This window comes from Oryctolagus cuniculus, chromosome 19 (genome assembly GCF_964237555.1).
Source record: "Oryctolagus cuniculus chromosome 19, mOryCun1.1, whole genome shotgun sequence".
In the NCBI taxonomy this organism is placed as follows: domain Eukaryota; kingdom Metazoa; phylum Chordata; class Mammalia; order Lagomorpha; family Leporidae; genus Oryctolagus; species Oryctolagus cuniculus.
The window spans coordinates 34,385,370-34,404,313 of NC_091450.1; the positions used below are offsets into that span (position 1 = coordinate 34,385,370).

At 55.2% G+C, this 18,944-nt stretch overlaps 2 protein-coding genes across 13 annotated transcripts in view; one reads left to right on the plus strand and one right to left on the minus strand.

Moving 5' to 3' along the window:
- FAM234A (family with sequence similarity 234 member A) overlaps positions 1–2,958 on the minus strand; it is a 29,207-nt gene extending 26,249 nt beyond the window's left edge. The window contains exon 1 of the mRNA XM_008253161.4: positions 2,820–2,958. The gene's annotated coding sequence lies outside the window, so the exon portion shown is untranslated. The remainder of the gene's footprint in view (positions 1–2,819) is intronic.
- Positions 2,959–6,735: 3,777 nt separating this feature from the next.
- Positions 6,736–18,944, plus strand: part of LUC7L (LUC7 like) — a 31,981-nt gene continuing 19,772 nt past the window's right edge. For 2 of the 12 annotated variants that reach the window (XM_070064219.1, XM_070064217.1), the window contains exons 1-4: positions 7,062–7,487; positions 7,574–7,644; positions 8,616–8,710; positions 10,753–10,851. In XM_070064219.1, the coding sequence (XP_069920320.1) occupies positions 10,756–10,851 (96 nt within the window). In that variant the 5' untranslated portion in view covers positions 7,062–7,487; positions 7,574–7,644; positions 8,616–8,710; positions 10,753–10,755. Of the gene's footprint in view, positions 6,935–7,056; positions 7,488–7,573; positions 8,711–10,752; positions 10,852–18,944 lie in introns of those variants that run through there. The other 10 variants (XM_070064213.1, XM_070064212.1, XM_070064220.1 and 7 more) reach the window with 10 other exon arrangements.

The window sequence follows — 18,944 nt, forward strand, 5'->3', positions numbered from 1 at the left end:
GCTTTGGTTTGGCACAGCTCTGGCCGTTGCTGCCATCTGGGGAGTGAACCAGCGGATGGAAGAACTCTCTCTCTGTCTCTATCTCTCTCTGTAACTTTGTCTTTCAAATAAATAAAATAAATCTTTAAAAAAACAAAAACGCAGAGCAGCTGGACACAAACTGGGACCTAATGGGAGGCTGGCATTGCGGCAGAGGTTTTACCCGCTACGCCCACGCTGGCCTCGTCTCCCCTTTTCAGACGCTGCTGAGGCCGGGTTTTTCCTTCCCAGTGCTGTCAGACAGCTTTCTAAGAGTCTCCCCACCACGTCACTCCCCTGCGGAGAGCTCGAGTGACTCCCCTCAGCTGCGATCAGTCCAGGTCTTTTCGCACCTGGCCGCCAGCCACCTCTGTGCCGTCCTCTCTCTCCAAGCCCACACCCGGCGTCTGTTCCAGTCCTGTTTCCCCCGGAGCCACGGCACTGTTCATCCTCACTCATTCGCCTGCTCTCCTGCACCAAGTAACTCAGACTTTGTCTTCAACCCGCTGGTGCCGCCCGCCCTGCTGGCTAAGGGCCCTCGCACTGCTCCGCGGTCAAAGATCAGACCCCACCCAGAGGCGAGAACTGGAGGGCACACGTTCGTTTTATTGCCTTGTTTTCCAACGACAAAGCTCAGTGCCTAGCACAAAACCAGCGTCAGCATCAGCTGCCGGAACACGTGTCCGGGTCTCTCCCCACTCTGCTCACACACTGCCTTGGAGGGGCCCTTCATCAACGCATTCAGCTAGCAGAAGCAGCTGCTTCTCTTGCAAGACAGAGTTGGGGGGGGGGGGGAGAGAGAGAGAGAAAGAGAGGGAGAGAGACTGATCTTCCATCCACTGGGTCACTCCCCAAGTGGCCGCAACAGCAGGAACTGGGCTTCATCCAAAGCCAGGAGCCAGGAGCTTCTTCCAGGTCTCCTACATGGGCGGAGGGGCCCTAGCACTTGGGCCATCTTTGGAGCAGCCAGGACTCGAGTTGGTGCCCATATGGGGTGCTGGTGGCGGCCTTACCCGCTACGCCACGGCACCGGACAGGCATATGGGGCCAACGGTCCAGGCTGGTTGGTATGCTGAAATCCCGTACTGGAATGACCAGCTCTCAATTACTGCTGCCCACACAGGAGGTGTGGAGGACTCCTGGCTCCTGGCTTCAGCCCGGCCTAGCCCTGGCTGTTGGGGCCTTCTGGGGAGTGAACCAGAGGATGTGAGATCTGTCCCTCCCTCTCTGTCATTCCGCCTCTCAAAACTAAATTTAAAAATCTTCAGACACAAATGAATGAATGGTATGGCTCAGAGGCAGGGGCCACGTGACTGTCGGACGGCCATCTGTCCCCTGTCAGGCAGCAGCACTTTCCCACACGCTGGTCTGGCGGAACTGGTGCCCCTCACTTCGGGGCGGGCTCCTGACCGGGACCTGGCTAACTCCATTCACAAAGACCAGGCCTTCAGCCGCAATGACAGACACCCTTTTCCAACAGGGCTGTTCAGTGCCACGGCTTTAAAATACACTTACAGGCCTGGCGCTTCGGCGCAGTGGGTTAAGCTGCCATCCCCAGCACCAGCACCCCTCATGGGGGACGGTTTGTGTCCCGGCTGCTCCACAATCACAACTCCCCACCAATGTGTCTGGGAAAGCCATGGAGGATGGCCCAGGGGCGTGGGCCCCTGCAGAGCAAGCTCCTGGCTCCTGGCATCAGGCTGGCCTAGCCCCAGCCTGGGGAGTGAACCAGCAGATGGAGGACCGCTCTCTCGTCTCTCCCTCGCTACCTCGACCTTTCGCATACATAAAATAGATTCGGTCCCGGGGTACACAGCGGCCCGTCTCGCCGTGTCTCAGGGCACACTGTGTGGAGAGGCCGGACGGGAGACCCAAGGAGGCCGCCAAAGCAGACAATGAAGACTGTGCACCAGCCTCCTGCAACGGGACCCGGCAGCCCCAGGCGAGACGCTGGGCCACGGGAGCCACAGACACTGCGGATAACGCTTGTGGCTGCGGCCCGTTAAACCGTGTTAAGCTGGCGCACAGCCGCAGACAAGACTAGCAGGGAGAACGGAAGGAGAGCCTCGGGGCGGGGTGTGGCGATGCATCCCGCGTGGGAGCGCCCATGTCAGAGCTCCAGCCTTCCACTAACGCACGTGGCCCACGCTCCGGTCCCGGCGCCCTCCTGGGAAACCGACTGGAGACCTGGCTTTGGGCTGGCCAGCCCTGGCTGTTCCAGGCAGATCAAAGCGCGCGCGCGCTCTCGCTCTCCACAGCTAGAGCCGATCGTGAACTAGGTCGGTCCCGTCCCGGCCGTGTGCCTGGCCGCCGCACGTGCGCTCGGGGCCGCGAGGCTCCGCTCCCGCGCCGCACGCCTCCGGGAGCACCCAGCACCCAAGCCGCCCGCCTGCGGCGCGCCCCGCCTGTCGGCGGCCCACCAAGGCGGGCTCCGCGAGTGACCTGCCGGCCGACGCGCCCACAGCAGCCGCACAGGCCACTCGGGCCATCGCAGCGGCGCCCGCCTGGCCGGTCCTCCGGGCATGAGGGTTCCCGTGCCTCTGAGGAAAACGGGGGCTTGAACTGCACTGAAGCCCAGGCCGCGGGGACGGGGGAGGCCGGGAGAACCCCTTCGGGGGCGTCGGCTCCCACCGCAGCCCGCCGACCGCACCCCCGTCCTCGGCGCGGTGGACTCAAGCGCTGAGGGGACCGGCGGGGACCGTCGAGGAGCCGTGGTAGCCGAGGCGGGGAGACGGCGCCCCAGGACTGACGGACTGACGGACAGGCGGGCCCGCGAGCCCCGCGGGGTCGCCCTCACTCACCTGCCGCGCCGTCCGCTCGCCCGGCAGCCAGGCAGACGCCGGCTCCGCAGGCCCCGCCCCCGCGTCACTTCCGGCCGGCCAGAGCGGGGGGGCCGGAAGCGGGCCCAGAGGCCCCGCCCCGCCTCTCAGGCCCGCCCCCTCGGGCCCCCGCCCACCCCGAGGCCCCGCCCCTCGGGCCCCGCCTGGTTGCCGAGCAACGCGGCGCGTGTCCGTGCCCTCTGGCCGCTCGCCGCTGGCCTGTGGCAGGCCGCTGGCCTCCCCGGTCCCCAGAACGGCTCCCGCGGCGCCTCCCGCCTCGCTCCCCTGTGACCTCGGGTAGACTCGCGGACCTGAAAGATGGCGCGGGACTGGGCTCCCCCGCGTGTGTGCGACCGGCCGCCTGCGCACGTCCACGCAGCCTGCTCTGCCTGGGGGTCCAGCTGGCGCGCCGCAGCACTGACTTCCTGAGACCCTAACGTCCGGCACCGCCGCCTCCCATTCAGAGAGCCTGTGTTCCAGCCCCCGCTCTGCTGCCCGCGCCCGCTTTTTCTTTCAAAGGCAGAGCGACAGAGAGAGCACCACTCCCCAGGTGCCCGCAACAGCTCGGGCAGGACCAGGCTCATGCAGGCTTCCTCCGTGGGTGACACATGCCCTGAGCCACCCCCTGCGGAGGGGCTCGGGACTAAAGTCAGGCGCGACCAGCACCGCCAGCGCCTTCCCAGCAATCACACGAGGTGGGCGCCCTCTGACAAGTGCTTCCCAGCGACGACGTGGTGCAGGTTTCCCCGCGCCAGCAGGGAGCTGGATCGGAAGCCGAGCAGCCAGGACTCGAACCAGCACCTGTGTGGGATGCCAGTGCCGCAGGCGGAGGCTTAACCTACCGCCACCGCGCAGGACCCTAAAATAACTCTTAAAAAAGAAACAGTCCGCCTTTGGGGAACCAGCATTGTGGCACAGCAGGTGAGCTGCCACCTGTGACACTGGCATCCCATCTGCGATGCTGCGTCCTGTACGGGCTCCAGTTTGAGACTGGCTGCTCCACCTCTGATCCAGCCCCCTGCTGATGCACCTGGGAAAGCAGTGGAGGATGGCCCATGTGCACAGCCCGCAGCGCTCATGTGGGAGACCTGGAAGAATCTCCCAGCTCCTGGCTCAGACATCTGGGGAGTGAGCCAGCGGACAAGCTCTGTCTCTCCCTCTTTGTTACTCTGGTTTCAAATGAATAACTAAAAAAAGAGCCCACCTTGGAGTCAGCTGATATTTTCTAGGGTATGTTTATTTCCTATTATATTGACTTCTTTTTATCTCCTTTATGTTCTATGTAGTTATACTGTTTTCTAACTCCTCAACTAGAATTCTTTTAAAATATTTTAAGCATTAAAAACTATATGTTGGGGCTGGCGCCAAGGCGCAGTAGGTCAATCCTCCTCCTGAGGTGCCGGCATCCCATATGGGCACCGCTTCGAGTCCCAGCTGCCCCTCTTCTGATCCAACTCTCTGCTGTGGCCTGGGAGATCAGTGGAAGATGCCCAAGTCCTTGGGCCCCTGCACCCGCGTGGGAGACTGGAAGAAGCTCCTGGCTCCTGGCTTTGGATCAGTGCAGCTCCGGCTGTTGCGGCCATCTGGGGAGTGAACCAGCAGATGGAAGACCTCTCTCTCTGTCTCCCTCTCACTGTCTGTAAACTCTACCTGTCAAATAAATAAATAAATATTTTTTAAAAAACTATGTTGTCCTTTAACTATCATTTTTGGTGTACCCTTGCAAGTTTGAACGTGTAATCTCTTCAATACTATTCCTTTATAACCATGTTTTATTTAGCGTATGAGTTATTCCACTTTTTTAAGAGGCAGAGACAACAGGCAGTGAGAAAGAGCATTCCCAGGTACTTGTTCGTTTCCCAAATGCCTGCAATGGCCTGGCCAAGGCTGGAAGCCAGCAACTCAATCCACTTCTTCCACAAGTGTAGCAGGAGCCCGGTTTCTTGGGCCATTACTGCCGTCTCCTGCATTAGCAGGAAGCTGGAGTTAAGAGCTGGATATCACACCCAGTACTCCAGTGTGTGAGGCGTGTGTCTTACCTTTCACCTCAACTCTGGGCCACATGCCCATGCCCGATAACGCATTAGAATGCGTATTTCCCTAAACTCTCACCAGTACTTGGTTGTAAGATTTTAAAATAATTTTTTAGAAAGATTTATGTCCTTATGTGAAAGGCAGAGTTACACAGAGACAGACAGATCTCCCATCTGCTGCTGGTTCACTCCTCAGGTAGTTGCAATGGTTGGGGTTAGGGTTGGGGCCAGGAGCCAGGAATTTCGTCTGGGTCTCCAGCGTGGGTGGCAGGGGCCCAAGTGTGTGGACCGTCTTCCTCTGCTTTGCCAGGTGCATTAGCAGGGAGCCAGATTGGAAGTGGAGCAGCCGGGACTGGAACCTGCTCTTACAGGTTGCTGGAGTTGCAGGCAGCAGCTTAACCGACTGTGCCACACCAGCCCCTACGATTTTTAAGAATTTTGACAATGAGGCTGGCGCCGTGGCTCAATAGGCTAATCCTCCACCTTGCGGCGCCGGCACACCGGGTTCTAGTCCCGGTCGGGGCGCCGGATTCTGTCCCGGTTGCCCCTCTTCCAGGCCAGCTCTCTGCTGTGGCCCGGGAGTGCAGTGGAGGATGGCCCAAGTACTTGGGCCCTGCACCCCATGGGAGACCAGGAAAAGCACCTGGATCCTGGCTCCTGCCATCGGATCAGCGCGGTGCGCCGGCTGCAGCTGCGGCCATTGGAGGGTGAACCAACGGCAAAAGGAAGACCTTTCTCTTTCTGTCTCTCTCTCTCACTGTCCACTCTGCCTGTCAAAAATAAAAATAAAAAATAAAAAAAAAAGAATTTTGACAATGTAGTAGATACCTAATTCCGTTGTTTAAATGCGTTTGTTCGAATGTCCATTTGGAAACAAAGTCGTGTCTTAAAACAGAATTTACACCTGGTCTCAGAGTTTGGATGGTTTTGAATCTTGTTGGATTCTTGAAACTATAACATCCAATTACCGCTTGTGGACTGTGTTCAAGGACGGGGTGACTGCAAGTCGTGCTCACGCCTGGGCAGCTCCCTGCCCGCCCGCGCGTCTGGGGCAGCTCCGTGCCGCGTCCTTTCCCGCGGCTGTTTGACCGCTTGGCCCTGGCGCCAGGCGTTCCTGGCTCCCAGGCATTTCCCACGTTTGTGCCCGGCTTTGCCACATCCAGAAACCCCGACGGCGAGACCTGGGGACCAGGTTCCACGGAGTCGGAGCGGGGCCTCTACGCCTGCGACCCGCTGTGCCCGCGTCTGCACCCAGGGGCAGGGGCCCACTCTCCCGGGCGAGGGCTACGAGGCAGGCAGGGCCAGCGCTGTTCCCGGCGGCTCCGCGGCCCTGGCCCGCGACGCTTCCTCTACACCGCCGGCCTCGGACCTTCCAGCACCAGAGCCTTCGCAGAGCCCGACTGCCCAGCGGGGCCAGAATCCTCAGTGCCGAGCGGGCTCCGGACAGAAGTTCGGGGCGGGGGCTGGCCCTGAGGCGGGGAGACCCTCCCGGAAGGTCCACGATGAGACAGCCCGGGTCAGGGTTGCGGCCTCGGAGTGGACACGGGACACACGCGCACTGTGGCGGCAGCAGTGTCCGCGGGCCATGGACGAGCCTCCGAACCCCGCACCGCGGGAGGCACCTGTGGGGTCCGCGTGGGCTCAGGACGGCGACGAGCAGCACGAGCTTCATCTTCCCGTTCCTATCTGACTTATAAACCCTCGTCTCCCTAGGGCTTGCAGGTCGCCGTAAAGCGGGGGCTGGGGCCTGGCTCCGCCCCTTGGGCCGCCCCGCTGACCGGCCGCAGCCTCGGGCTCCCCGGGCGCTCGGAGGGAAACTACAGTTCCCGGCAGGCCGTGCGCGGGCGCGACGCACTTCCTCCCGGCGTGCCGCGCGGGCGACAGGAGCCGGCCGTCTCGAGGCCGACGCGACTCGTCGCCGCCGCCGCCGCCGCCGCTGCCGCCGCGGACCCCCCTCCTGAGAGGACCTGTCGCGGCTGCTTCCGCCGCCTCTGCCGGCCACCATGTCCGCCCAGGCGCAGATGCGGGCTCTGCTGGACCAGCTCATGGGCACGGCGCGGGACGGTGAGTCGGGGCGGCCGGCCCGGCGAGGGGCTGGGCGGGAGAGAGGCGAGGCCGCCGAGCGGCCTGAGGCGGGGGCCTCGATCGTCTGCGCCTGCGCCGCTCCCCTCCCCCGCGCGCCGACCGCGGGCGCCGGGCCTTTGTCTGCGCCCTGGGAGTCCGCGCCGGCGGCCGGGCCCCGCTGCGGGGCGGCGCCGCGGCCCGGGCCGTCCTCGTCGTGCGCCGTCGCTGAGGGAGCCGCGCCTCGGGCTGTTCCGGGGGGTAGCAGCCGGGCGCTCGGGGGCCCGGCCCCGGGGGCTGCCGTGGCGGGGCTCCTGCGGGTACTCCCGGGCCCGCGCTCGGCAGTCGTCGGCTAGGTCGTACGTAGGGCGGAGCGCAGGGGCCTGGTGCTTGTCTCTGGAGAAGGCGGGCGCTTCGTGCTGTTGCGCACCGCTGTGGTTGGCGTGCTCTTCTCGACCGGTGATGAGGTTGTAAAGGCCACACTGGCAGGTCGGCAGGGCAGGGCAGACTCCTCGCACTGGACTTCGTAGGAGAAGTAGCGCTTGTAGCTTTCTTTGTATGTTGAGTTGCTTTTGAATTGCTTCCCATATTTTTATTTCATACAAACTGAACAATTGTGGCCCCTCTATTTTATTTATAAAGGTTCAGTGTATCTTTGCCTGCCTACATCAATCTGCAAGGGAGTTGCAGAAAAGCCTCATGTTCATCGAGCCGTGAGTCACAACCAATTTCTAAGCTGTTATAACAAAAAAGTGTTTGCTTTTTTCACAAGTAACTTTAAAAGTGTAGTTTAGAAAGAAAACATTTTCAGTAAAGACACTACATTAATTCTGGATGCTTGCAAATCCTAAAATATATTCCTCCTCTAGCGTTGCACAGCTCTGTGCGTGTACACAGGTCAGCTTTAAAATCTGTCACGTGCCACTTTGCCTTTACCTTGTATCGTTCCCCCGACTTCCTCACTGCAGGTGTGGGCAAGAACACTTTCCCCTTAAAACTTCTCAGCAGCGGGCATAAAATTCTGCAGCTGAGGGCTTGAAGAATGCAGATGGGACAGTGTGTGTTGGAGCTCGCAGTGTGTATTGACTGACCTCGTCCCCTCTCGCTCTCTTCGGTATTGTCTTGCTAAAAGTGACTCCCAGGTGCCAGCTCTCCTGCGGGTGGGGATGCAAGGGGGTAGGAAAAACAGGTCCAGGTTATTAACAGCGATAAGAGTTTGAAAGCTTTGTTCTTCATGTAATTTGGGGCAGCACACTGCCCGTGCGTTTTTCCCGAAACAGAAAGATAAGTCGAATAAGTAGCTTTTGTTTGTGGAGATTACCAGCTGTCAGTCCTACTTGGTGGTTCGTGGCACTCTGACTAGCATGGGTTTGGTGCCGCAGTGCCCACGTGTAAATGCAGGCTGACGGGGCTTTCGGTGGTCAGCCTTCCCTTCTGACTCCTTGACTTCTTTGGCACAGCGATGGAGTCAGATCTCATTGTGATTCTTCATGAAACGCTCAGCCTCAGAGAAAAATGTGTGTTCTGCTCCAGAAGTAAATATCTCTAGATGAGCCTGTCAGTGTATTTGTTGGGGAGAACACAGACATGATAGTCTGCAGACCACCAGGTGAATTGTGGCACCAGAGACCCTTGTGGTTAGTTTGGTAACACTGTCTTATTTACAACCACAAATGAATTTCAGGAGACGAAACCAGACAGAGAGTCAAGTTTACAGATGACCGTGTCTGCAAGAGCCACCTCCTGGACTGCTGCCCCCATGACATCCTGGCTGGGACGGTAGGTGCATTTTGGGGAACACTCACACATGGGCGTTGTGTAGACAGAGAAGGTTTTTCAGGTTGATTCTCTTGTCTTTTTTTTTTTTTTTTTTTTTTTTTTTTTTTTTTGACAGGCAGAGTTAGCCAGTGAGAGAGAGAGAGAGAGAAAGGTCTTCCTTCCGTTCGTTCACCCCCCAAATGGCCACTACGGCCGGCACTGTGCCGATCCAAAGCCAGGAGCCAGGTGCTTCCTCCTGGTCTCCACGCGGGTACAGGGGCCCAAGCACTTGGGCCATCCTCCACTGCCCTCCTGGGCCACAGCAGAGAGCTGGACTGGAAGAGGGGCAACTGGGACAGAATCCGGTGCCCCAACCGGGACTAGAACCCCGTGTGCCGGCGTCACGGGCGGAGGATTAGCCTAGTGAGCCGCGGTGCCGACTGATTTTTGTTTTTTAAAGTTTTTTTATTTACTTGAAAGAGTTAGAGAGAGAGAGACAGGGAGGGAGGGAGGGAGGGAGGTCTTCCATCCAATGGTTCACTCCCCAGTTGGCCACAAATGCCGGAGCTGCGCGGATCTGAAGCCAAGAACTTCCTCCAGGTCTCCCATGTGGGTGCAGGGGCCCAAGGACTTGGGCCATCTTCCACTCCTTTCCCAGGCCAGAGCAGAGAGCTGGATGGGAAGTGCAGCAGCTGGGACTTGCACTGGTGCCCATATGGGATGCCAGCACTGCAGGTGGCAGCTTTACCTACTACAATACAGTGCTGGCCCCAAAAGTTGATTTTAAGTGAAATTTAATCTCTACAATGCAGCAGTTGTTTGCCCAGCCCCTTGTTGGCTGTTTTGCTGGTGATCCAAAAAGATACTTTGTTAGTGAGTGTGACACATACTTCCTGTATGGCTCAAGGGCCAGGCACTCCAGAGCTCTCCATACTAAGGATTTTTGTGACTCATTAAGTCTTTGAAATGTAGCTTAAAGGAGCTTCCGGATCCACTCCAATGTGACTTTGGTTTTTCGTATATTTTTGTTAGTTGTGTAGCTGTGCTTTTGTCTGATCAAGGGGTCACCTGCTTGGGTTGTTGGGTTTTATAAATAGATGATCTGTAACTTCCTTAGTGCTGTTTACATGGCCAGAGGTAGGAGGTATGTACTCGGGGTGTAGATAAGAGATGAGCTGTGTTGTCTGATTGTTCTGCCTGTGGTTGGAGCACATAGTAACATATCAAGCTAATCTTATAATGCAGATCATTTTGTTTTAAAGATTTATTTATTTGAAAGCCAGGAGCTTTCTCATGGGTCTCCCACATGGGTGCAGTGGCCCAAGCACTTGAGCCACCCTCCATGGCTTTCCCGGGCGCATCAGCAGGGAGCTGGATCGCAAGTGGAGCAGCCAGGACTTGAACCAGCACTCATATGGGATGCTGGCGTCACAGGCAGGGCTTTACTCACTATGCCACAATTTTGGCCCCTGTTTATTTGAAGGAAGAGTTAAAGAAAAATCTCCTATGTACTGTTTGCTCCCCAGATGGCTGCAGCAGCCTGTGCTGAGCCAGGCTGGGGCTTTACCTGCTGCCCCACAGCTCTGGTCTCATTTGTTCCCTGTAGTGTTGAGAGAGCTACACAGAGAGAGGTGTTAGGTTGGATGATCATTGCCAGAACCGCGGTTTCTGCTTGCTCTTGGCCTTGTCTGCACCTGGGGCACGGAACACCTGGAGCAGTCAGGGTTGCAGGAAGCACTTCCTGGACACCCCTGGCGGTGCTGCTGTTTTCTGGCCCTCTTGCCAGTTGCACCTCCCTGCTGGTGGTTACTGAATGCTGAGACCTATCCAAACGCAAGACTGGCAAAAGCTGTTCATGTCGTTTCCATGGCTATGATCCAGTTATCTCTCGATCTGAGAGGCCCAAGCCTTCTCACTCTCAGGTACATCACTCCCATGTGTCATGCAGTCATGCTGGGTAAAAACCTGTTTGGTTTTCTTACCATAGTCTCAGTATTTAAACAATCTGTCGCATGCTTTGTATGGTTGGTGTTCATGTGTCATTTTTGTTTCTTTTCCCACAGCGCATGGACTTAGGAGAATGCACCAAAATCCACGACCTGGCCCTCCGAGCAGATTATGAGATTGCCAGTAAAGAGAGAGAGCTGTTTTTTGAGTTGGATGTAAGTTTTATTTGGTGTTGAGTTCATCCTTACTGTGAAGAACCAAATACTGAACTAGCCAGACTCATGTAACAGGTGTAAGTTGTGAAGCCAGATGGTGACATGGACACTTGTCGTCCTCCCCTCTAGCTGGGAGCTAGAACAGGCCAATACCATTTTCTGTTCCTCCCGCTTTTTTTTGCCATTTATTTGAGAGGCAGAGAGACAGAACTGCCATCTGCTGGTTCATTCCCCACATGTTCATTGTGGTTGGGGCTGAGCAGAGGCCCGAGCAGGGAGCTGGGAAGTCAGTCCAGGTCCGCTAGGTGAGAAAGGGGACCCACGCACTTGAGCTACTACTGCCGCCTTCCAGGGTGTGCGTTGGCAGGAGATGGAGTCCGAAGCAGAACTGGGGCCCCAGACCGAGGCACTCTGAGAAGGGATACCAGGTCCCAAGTGACATCTCAGCTGTTGTACCACATTTTTCTTCTCCACCCACCAATCCATGCCAGCGTCTTTTTTTTTTTTTTTTTTTTTAAGATTTACTTAATAGTTTTTATTTGAGAAGTAGAGTTACAGACAGGGAGAGATAGAAAGGTGTGCCATCCACTGGTTCACTCCCCAGATGGCCATAATGGCCATAGCTGGGCCGATCTGAAGCCAGGAGCCAGGAGCCTTCTTCCTGGTCTCCCTCATGGGTGCATGGGCCCAAGCACTTAGGCCATATCCTGTTTTCCTAGACCATAGCAGAGATAGATTAGAAGAGGAGCAGTGGGGACTCAACTGGCATGTGGGGAGCAACTCAGACTAGACTAAGTTACTGGAATTAAGACTTATTCTATGCATCTGCTCTCCCACAATATGGCGCTGGGAGAGGAGAAAATAGCTTCTACACAGCTGCCTCCAGTTCAGCCAATAAACTGTAGGACTTGCTCCTGATTGGAGGAGAGCAGCGTACTCAGCATGTGGGCAGCCGAGTTGGGATTGGCGGAGGAGGACTATAAAGGAGGAGAGAAACGGCATGCACCAGGAACATCTAAGGGGAACATCTAAGGGGAACACCTGTGCAGCCCCCGAGAGAGCCGGCCGGCGGTGTGCCGCTCCCCCGCGGAAGTGGGGAAAGTGGCCAGGGGGAACCGCCCTTCCACGGAGGTGGAAGGGACAGTAGCCAACCCGGGAAGAACCAGCAGCAAACCCGGGGAGGGCCGAGCAGACAAAAGAACAGCGCAGGGTCCTGTGTCGTTCCTCCACGAAGAGGGGGAGCGACACTGGCATGCCACCGCCACAGGCAGAGTCTTAGCCTACTACATCACTGGCCCCCATGCCAGTATCTTTTTTTTTTTTGACAGGCAGAGTGGACAGTGAGAGAGAGAGACAGAGAGAAAGGTCTTCCTTTTGCCGTTGGTTCACCCTCCAATGGCCGCCATGGCCAGCGTGCTGTGACCAGCACACCACACTGATCCGATGGCAGGAGCCAGGTACTTATCCTGGTCTCCCATGGGGTGCAGGGCCCAAGTACTTGGGCCATCCTCCACTGCACTCCCTGGCCACAGCAGAGAGCTGGCCTGGAAGAGGGGCAACCGGGACAGAATCCGGCGCCCCGACCGGGACTAGAACCCGGTGTGCCGGCGCCGCAAGGCGGAGGATTAGCCTAGTGAGCCGCGGCGCCTGCCCCCATGCCAGTATCTTAACCAGGGTGGGTAACTGTTAGCCCAGACACCTGCCCTAGCAGTAATGCCTTTTTGTGTCTTTGTAGCTACCACTTCATTGCTTCCTTAAATTTTGTATTTTTCCTTTTAGTAATATTTTTGTTAGGTTTTATTTCTTTTATTGTGTTTTTGAGTTTTATAAAAATGATTTCATAGTATAGATAGCCTTCAACAACTTTTTTTGTTCAGTATTTATTCAAGTTGTTTGGTATCATTTGTTTTCATTGCTGCTTAAAATATATTGTAAGCTATCCTTTCTTTGTAGGCATTTGGATTACTTTTAGGTCTCTTTGTTTATAATTATGAACAATATTATGGCTTTTTAACCATCTTTTGTCACATGTAAGGATTTCTCTAGGCTGTGCTGCCAGGAGAGGGATGGCTGGCTGGCATGCATGGGATGCCTCTATTCTTCCGGGTAGTTTCTGAGATGTTGTCCTGTTTGTGCTTGTGTTGCTGGCTTGAGTGGACCCATTAGTTTCCACCCACATTAACAGTGCATATACCCCCACCAGCACTTGCCATTATTGGACTGTTGACATTTTGTGATTTCAAAGTCTTCATTATGGTCCCAGTTTACATTTGTTTAGTTTTCAGTAGTAGTAATATCTTACACATGTTAGTAAATGCATTTACAGTATCGTTTTCTCAACCTTTATTTCATTATTACCCTGAAAAGCAGCCTTTTGTAGACCTTTCTTACTAATCGTCACCCCACACCGCCATTGGCTTTTGGTACCTGATAACCTGCATATCTGTTTATATACTGTGACCCATTGCCAGGCCCAGACGATCGTCACATCAGATGCCTTCACGCTTTCCGACCAGTTTTCACTTCTGGCTCCCTTGAGAATGCATGCTTTAGAGCGATTCCATTTCAGTTGTTTTGTCTTTCATCCTCTCTTGCTGGTGTGGCTAGGGATCGGCAGAGGGGTTGGATGCCTTTCAGGTTCCTGAGAGAAGCCTGGAAGGAGACAACGGAGTGTGGTGTGAGGGAACTTGGGCGGAAAAGCACAGAACCCAGGGTGGGCCTTGTGCGCTGGGTTAAGCTGCCACTGGGGATGCCTGCATCTCATGTCCCAGTGCCGGGGTGTGAGTTCCCCAAGTTGGAACCCCCCCAAAAACGAGTTTATCACGTTGAGATCTGATAAAACCCAGAAGCTGTGAGAAAAAGATGGATACATTTGGTTGGATAAAATCTTAACTTATTAGTACCTCAAAAATTCCCACGTAAGGTGGGGCGGGAGACTCAGGAGGATACAGTGAGAGGTGTAGATGTTCAGTCATCTGGAGTCTGCAGGAGTGACACAGGGTGGGGACTAGCTAATAACATGTCGCTCCCTTGAAGGTTGCTAACAGAATTGAATTAAGTATTCTCGGACACGAGGTGATGGATGCGTCAGTTATCCTGGCTGTAGTACTCATTTCACAATGTGTACATATATCAGAACATACTGTAACTGTGTGATTTTGTTAATCATACTTTTATTTTTTATTTTTTTTTATTTTTTATTTTTTGACAGAGTGGACAGTGAGAGAGAGCGAGAGAGAGAAAGGTCTTCCTTTTGCCGTTGGTTCACCCTCCAATGGCTGCCGCGGCCTGTGCGCTGCGGCCAGCGCACTGCGCTGATCCGAAGGCAGAAGCCAGGTGCTTATCCTGGTCTCCCATGGGGTGCAGGGCCCAAGCACTTGGGCCAACCTCCACTGAACTCCCGGGCCATAGCAGAGAGCTGGCCTGGAAGAGGGGCAACCGGGACAGAATCCGGCGCCCCGACCGGGACTAGAACCTGGTGTGCCGGCGCCGCTAGGTGGATTAACCTATTGAGCCGCGGAGCCAGCCTAATCATACTTTTAAAAAGCTGCATAGGCCGGCGCCGCGGCTCACTAGGCTAATCCTCCGCCTAGCGGCGCCGGCACACCGGGTTCTAGTCCCAGTCGGGGCGCCGGATTCTGTCCCGGTTGCCCCTCTTCCAGGCCAGCCCTCTGCTGTGGCCAGGGAGTGCAGTGGAGGATGGCCCAGGTGCTTGGGCCCTGCACCCCATGGGAGACCAGGAAAAGCACCTGGCTCCTGGCTCCTGCCATCGGATCAGCGCGGTGCGCCGGCCGCAGCGCGCCGGCCGCGGCGGCCATTGGAGGGTGAACCAACGGCAAAGGAAGACCTTTCTCTCTGTCTCTCTCTCTCACTGTCCACTCTGCCTGTCAAAAAAAAAAAAAAAAAAAAAAAAAAAAAAAGCTGCATAAGCATTTACATGGAGATCAGTGAACTAGGACAGATGATTCGCAGTGTACTTGAGGGTGACTGGTTTCCTTCATGTATGAGATTCTTCAAGACAGGGGCAGTGGGTAGACGCACTGGATAAGGGCAAAAAAGGACATGATTTTGCTGTGTGTATCTGATCTTGGGGCAGGTGCTCACCCTGACTCAGAACTAAGGAGGTAGAGAGATGGGTAACCTGGGAAGATGTGAAAACACACCCAGCGGTGTGGGTGCTGACAGCTCTCTGACTGTAGCCTTGCGTACGCAGAATACTCCTGCGGAAGGCAGGAACCCAGCAAGTAGACTCGCCCTGAAAGGGAGGGGCTGAATCGTAGCTCCTCCTTTCAGTGGAATGATTGACAGCTGGGAAGAGAGAACGAAGCAGCTGCGTACCCACGTGGGAGTACCCCTGAGGAGGTTATGGGGAGAAGCACAGTGTGGTTTGGATTCTTCCGTAGTGTTTTGTTTCTAAATCTATCTCTTTTTTTAAAAGATTTATGTATTTGAAAGAATGACAGAGTAGGGAGAGACAGCATAAGAGATTGTCCCTCTGCTGGTTCATTCCCCAGGTGACTGCAATAGGCAGGTGTGGGTCAGACTGAAACCAGTAGCTAGGGAGTCCGTTCTAGTCTCCCATGTGGTTGGCAGAGGCCCAAGCGTTGGTCCTTCATGTGCTGCCTTCCAGGCACGTTGGGGAGTTGGATTGCAAATGGACTAGCCCAGAGGTGAACCTGTGCTCTGAAACGGAACGCTGGCTCTGAAAAAACATTGGCTTAACCTGCTATGCCACAACCCCAGCTGATTTTTTTCTTTTTTAAGATCGTGTATTTGAGAGAGAGACGGGGAGAGACAGAGGTGTTCCGTCCACTGGTTCAGTCTCTAAATGCCCACAGCAGCTGGGACTGAGCCAGGAGTCCTGTATGTCAGCTGGGTCTTCACCGTGGGCATCAGGGACTCAAGTACTTGAGCCACCATCTGCTGCTTCCCAGGTACAATCGCAGGAAGCTGGAATGGAAATGGAGGAGCTGGGACTGGAACAAGGAACTACAGTGTGGGATGTGGCGTTCCAAGCATCAGTTTAACCCGCAACACGCCCCTGGTGTTTGTTGTTGTTTCTTATTTGAGAGGCAGAGAAGGGGTCAAAAAAATAAAAAAAAAGAAAGAAAAAACTTAGGTTTAAAAGGCAGAGTTAGATGGAGAAACAGAGAGATCTTCCATCTGCTGGTCACTCCTCAAATGGCCACAAAGGCCAAGGCTGGATCAGGCTGAAACCAGGAGCTTAGAACTCCGTCTGGGTCTCACGTGTGGGTGACAGGGGCCCAAGCACTAGGGCCATCACCTGCTGTTCCCCAGGCCATTCACTTGGCTGGAAGCCGAGCAGCTGGGGCTGACTGGTGCTCATGTGGGATGCTCGCATCGCAGGCGGCAGCAGACCCTGTGCCACAGTGCATGCTCCCTCCCAGTGGGTGCTGGGTGCTGCTGCTGGCTTTTTTTTTTTTTAATATTTATTTATCTATTTGAAAAGCAAAGAGTTACAGAGAGGCAGAGGCAGAGAGACAGAAATCTTCCATCCGCTGGTTTACTCCTCAAGTGGCCAGAGCTGGGCTGATCAGGAGCTTCCTCCAGGTCTCTCACGAGGGTGCAGGGGCCCAAGGACTTGGGCCATCTTCCACTGCTTTCCCAGGCCACAGCAGAGAGCTGGATTGGAAGTGGAGCAGCTAGGACTCAAGCTGGTACCCATATGGGATGCCGGCACTGCAGGCAGCAGCTTTACCCATTAAGCCACAGTGCCGGCCCCAAGGATACTTCTTTTTTTAAAAAAGATGTATTTATTTGAAAGGCACATATAGAGAAAGAGAGCGAGATCTTCCATTCACTGCTTCACTCCTCAAATGGCTGCAATAACTGGAGCTGGGCTGAGCTACAAGGTAGCAGCCAGAGCTGCTTCTAGGTCTCACGTGGGTGGCAGGGCCCAAGTGATGGGGCTTTCACTGCTCCCAGGCACATCACTCGGAGCTGTGCTGGAAGTGGATCAGCCATACGGAGTGCTGCAGCTGTAGGCAGCAGCTTTACCCTCTGCGCCACAGCGCCAGCCCCTGTGGATGCTTCTGTGTAGCACTGAGCAGTCACTTCTCCACGCAGGTTAGGGTTACCTGTAAGCCCTGACAGGTTCAGAAATTAATATCATTATTTTTATTTTATTTGAAAGGCAGGTAGAGGTGTCTTCCATCCACTGATTCACATCCTGCATCAGGTGGGCCTGAGCCATGCTGAAGGTGGGATCCTGTGTCTCCCACAAAGGTGGCAGGGACCTGAGTCCTTGGCCATTGGGCACCCCTCTCAGCGTGTTCGTTAGCAGGAAGTCCTGAGAGCGGACAGGATGCCAGCTGGCACTCTGATGTAGTACAAGGTGTCTTCACTGGTGTTTCAATGGCTATACTGAATGCCCACACCTAAAATATATTTGTTTGTTTTTTCAACGAATGGTATTTTTTAAAAAACCTTATCTTTTTTTAAGATTTATTTATTTGAAAGGCAGAGCAATAGGGAGAGAAGGAGACAGAAAAAGAGAGCTTCCATCTGCGTGTTCATTCCCTAAATGCCTGCTACTGCAAGACTGAGCCAGGTGGAAGCCCAGAACTCCATCTAGGTCTCCCACATGGGTGGGACTCGCAGGGAACCAGTTACTTGGGCTGTTGTCCACGACCTCCCAAGGTGCAGTTTAGCCCGAAGTTTGAATTGGACGTAGAACCAGGATTGGAATCCAGGAGCTGTGTTGTGGGATGTGGGTGTCAGAAGCAACAGCGGAACCCACTACACCACCATGCTGGCTCCAGCAGCCCGGTTCTTAAATGCTGTACACTGATCACCCACCTGGATGGCAGGGGCCCAAGCACTTGGACCATCTTGCACTGCCATGAGCAGGGAACAGGATCACAAGTGGAACAGCTGGGATACGAACCAGACCCCATATAGGATGTCAGTGTCCAGGCGGTGGCTTTACTCACTGTACCACAGCTGACTGGCCATGGTTGGTTGACCTTTTAACCGTTTCAGTGTTGGGGCACAGCGGGCTGAGCCACTGCCTACAGCACTCCAGTTAAAGTCCTGGCTGCTACATTTTAAGGATTTATTTTTTGAAAGAGAGGAGAGGGCCAGCGTCGTGGCTTACTTGGTTAATCCTCTGCCTGCGGCGCTGGCATCCTATGTGGGTGCCGGGTTCTGTCCCGGTTGCTCCTCTTCCAGTCCAGCTCTCTGCTGTGGCACGGGAGGGCAGTGGAGGATGGCCCAAGTGCTTGGGCGCCTGCACCCGCGTCGGAGATCAGGAAGAAGCACCTGGCTCCTGGCTTCGGATCGGCGTAGCTTCAGCCATGGCAGCCATTTGGGGGGTGAACCAACAGAAGGAAGACCTTTCTCTCTGTCTCTTTCTCTCACTGTCTAAATCTGTCAGATACATTAAAAAAAAAAAAAGAGAGAGAGACAGAGAGATCTTCCATCTGCTGATTCATCCCCAGTCAGGGCTGGGCCAGACTGAAACCAGGAGCCAGGAGCTTCTTTGGATCTCCCATATGGGTGGCAGGTGCCCAGGCACTTGGGCCGTCCTCTGCTGCTTGTCCCAGGCCGTTAGTAGGGAGCAGATCAGAAGTGGAGCAGCCCGCTGTGGGTTAGCGGGGAAAGCCGCTGCCTGCAGTGTTGGCATCTCACACGGGTGCTGGTTTGGGTCCTAGGAGCTCCACTTCCGATAGAGCTCTCTGTTATGGCCTGGGAAAGCAATGGAAGATGGCGCAAGTGTTTGGGCCCTTGTACCTGTGTGAGAGACCTAAAAGAAGCTCTTGGCTCCCTGCTTTGGGTCAGCCTAGCTCTGCTTGTGGCCATCTGGGGAGTGAACCAGCAGATGGAAAACCTCTCTTTCTTTGCCTCTGCCTCTGCCTTTCTGTAACTCTTTGCCTTTCAAATACAAATAAGTTTTTAAAAACCACAGAAGAAGTGGCGCAGCTGGGTGTAGAACCAGCCCCACAGGGGATGCCAGTGTTGCAGGCGATGCCAGCATGCTACACCTCTGAGCCAGCTTCCTGCTAAGGTGCCTGGGAAAGCAGCAGAAACTGGCTCAAGTGCTGGGTCCCCTGCCAGCCGTACGGGAGGCCCAG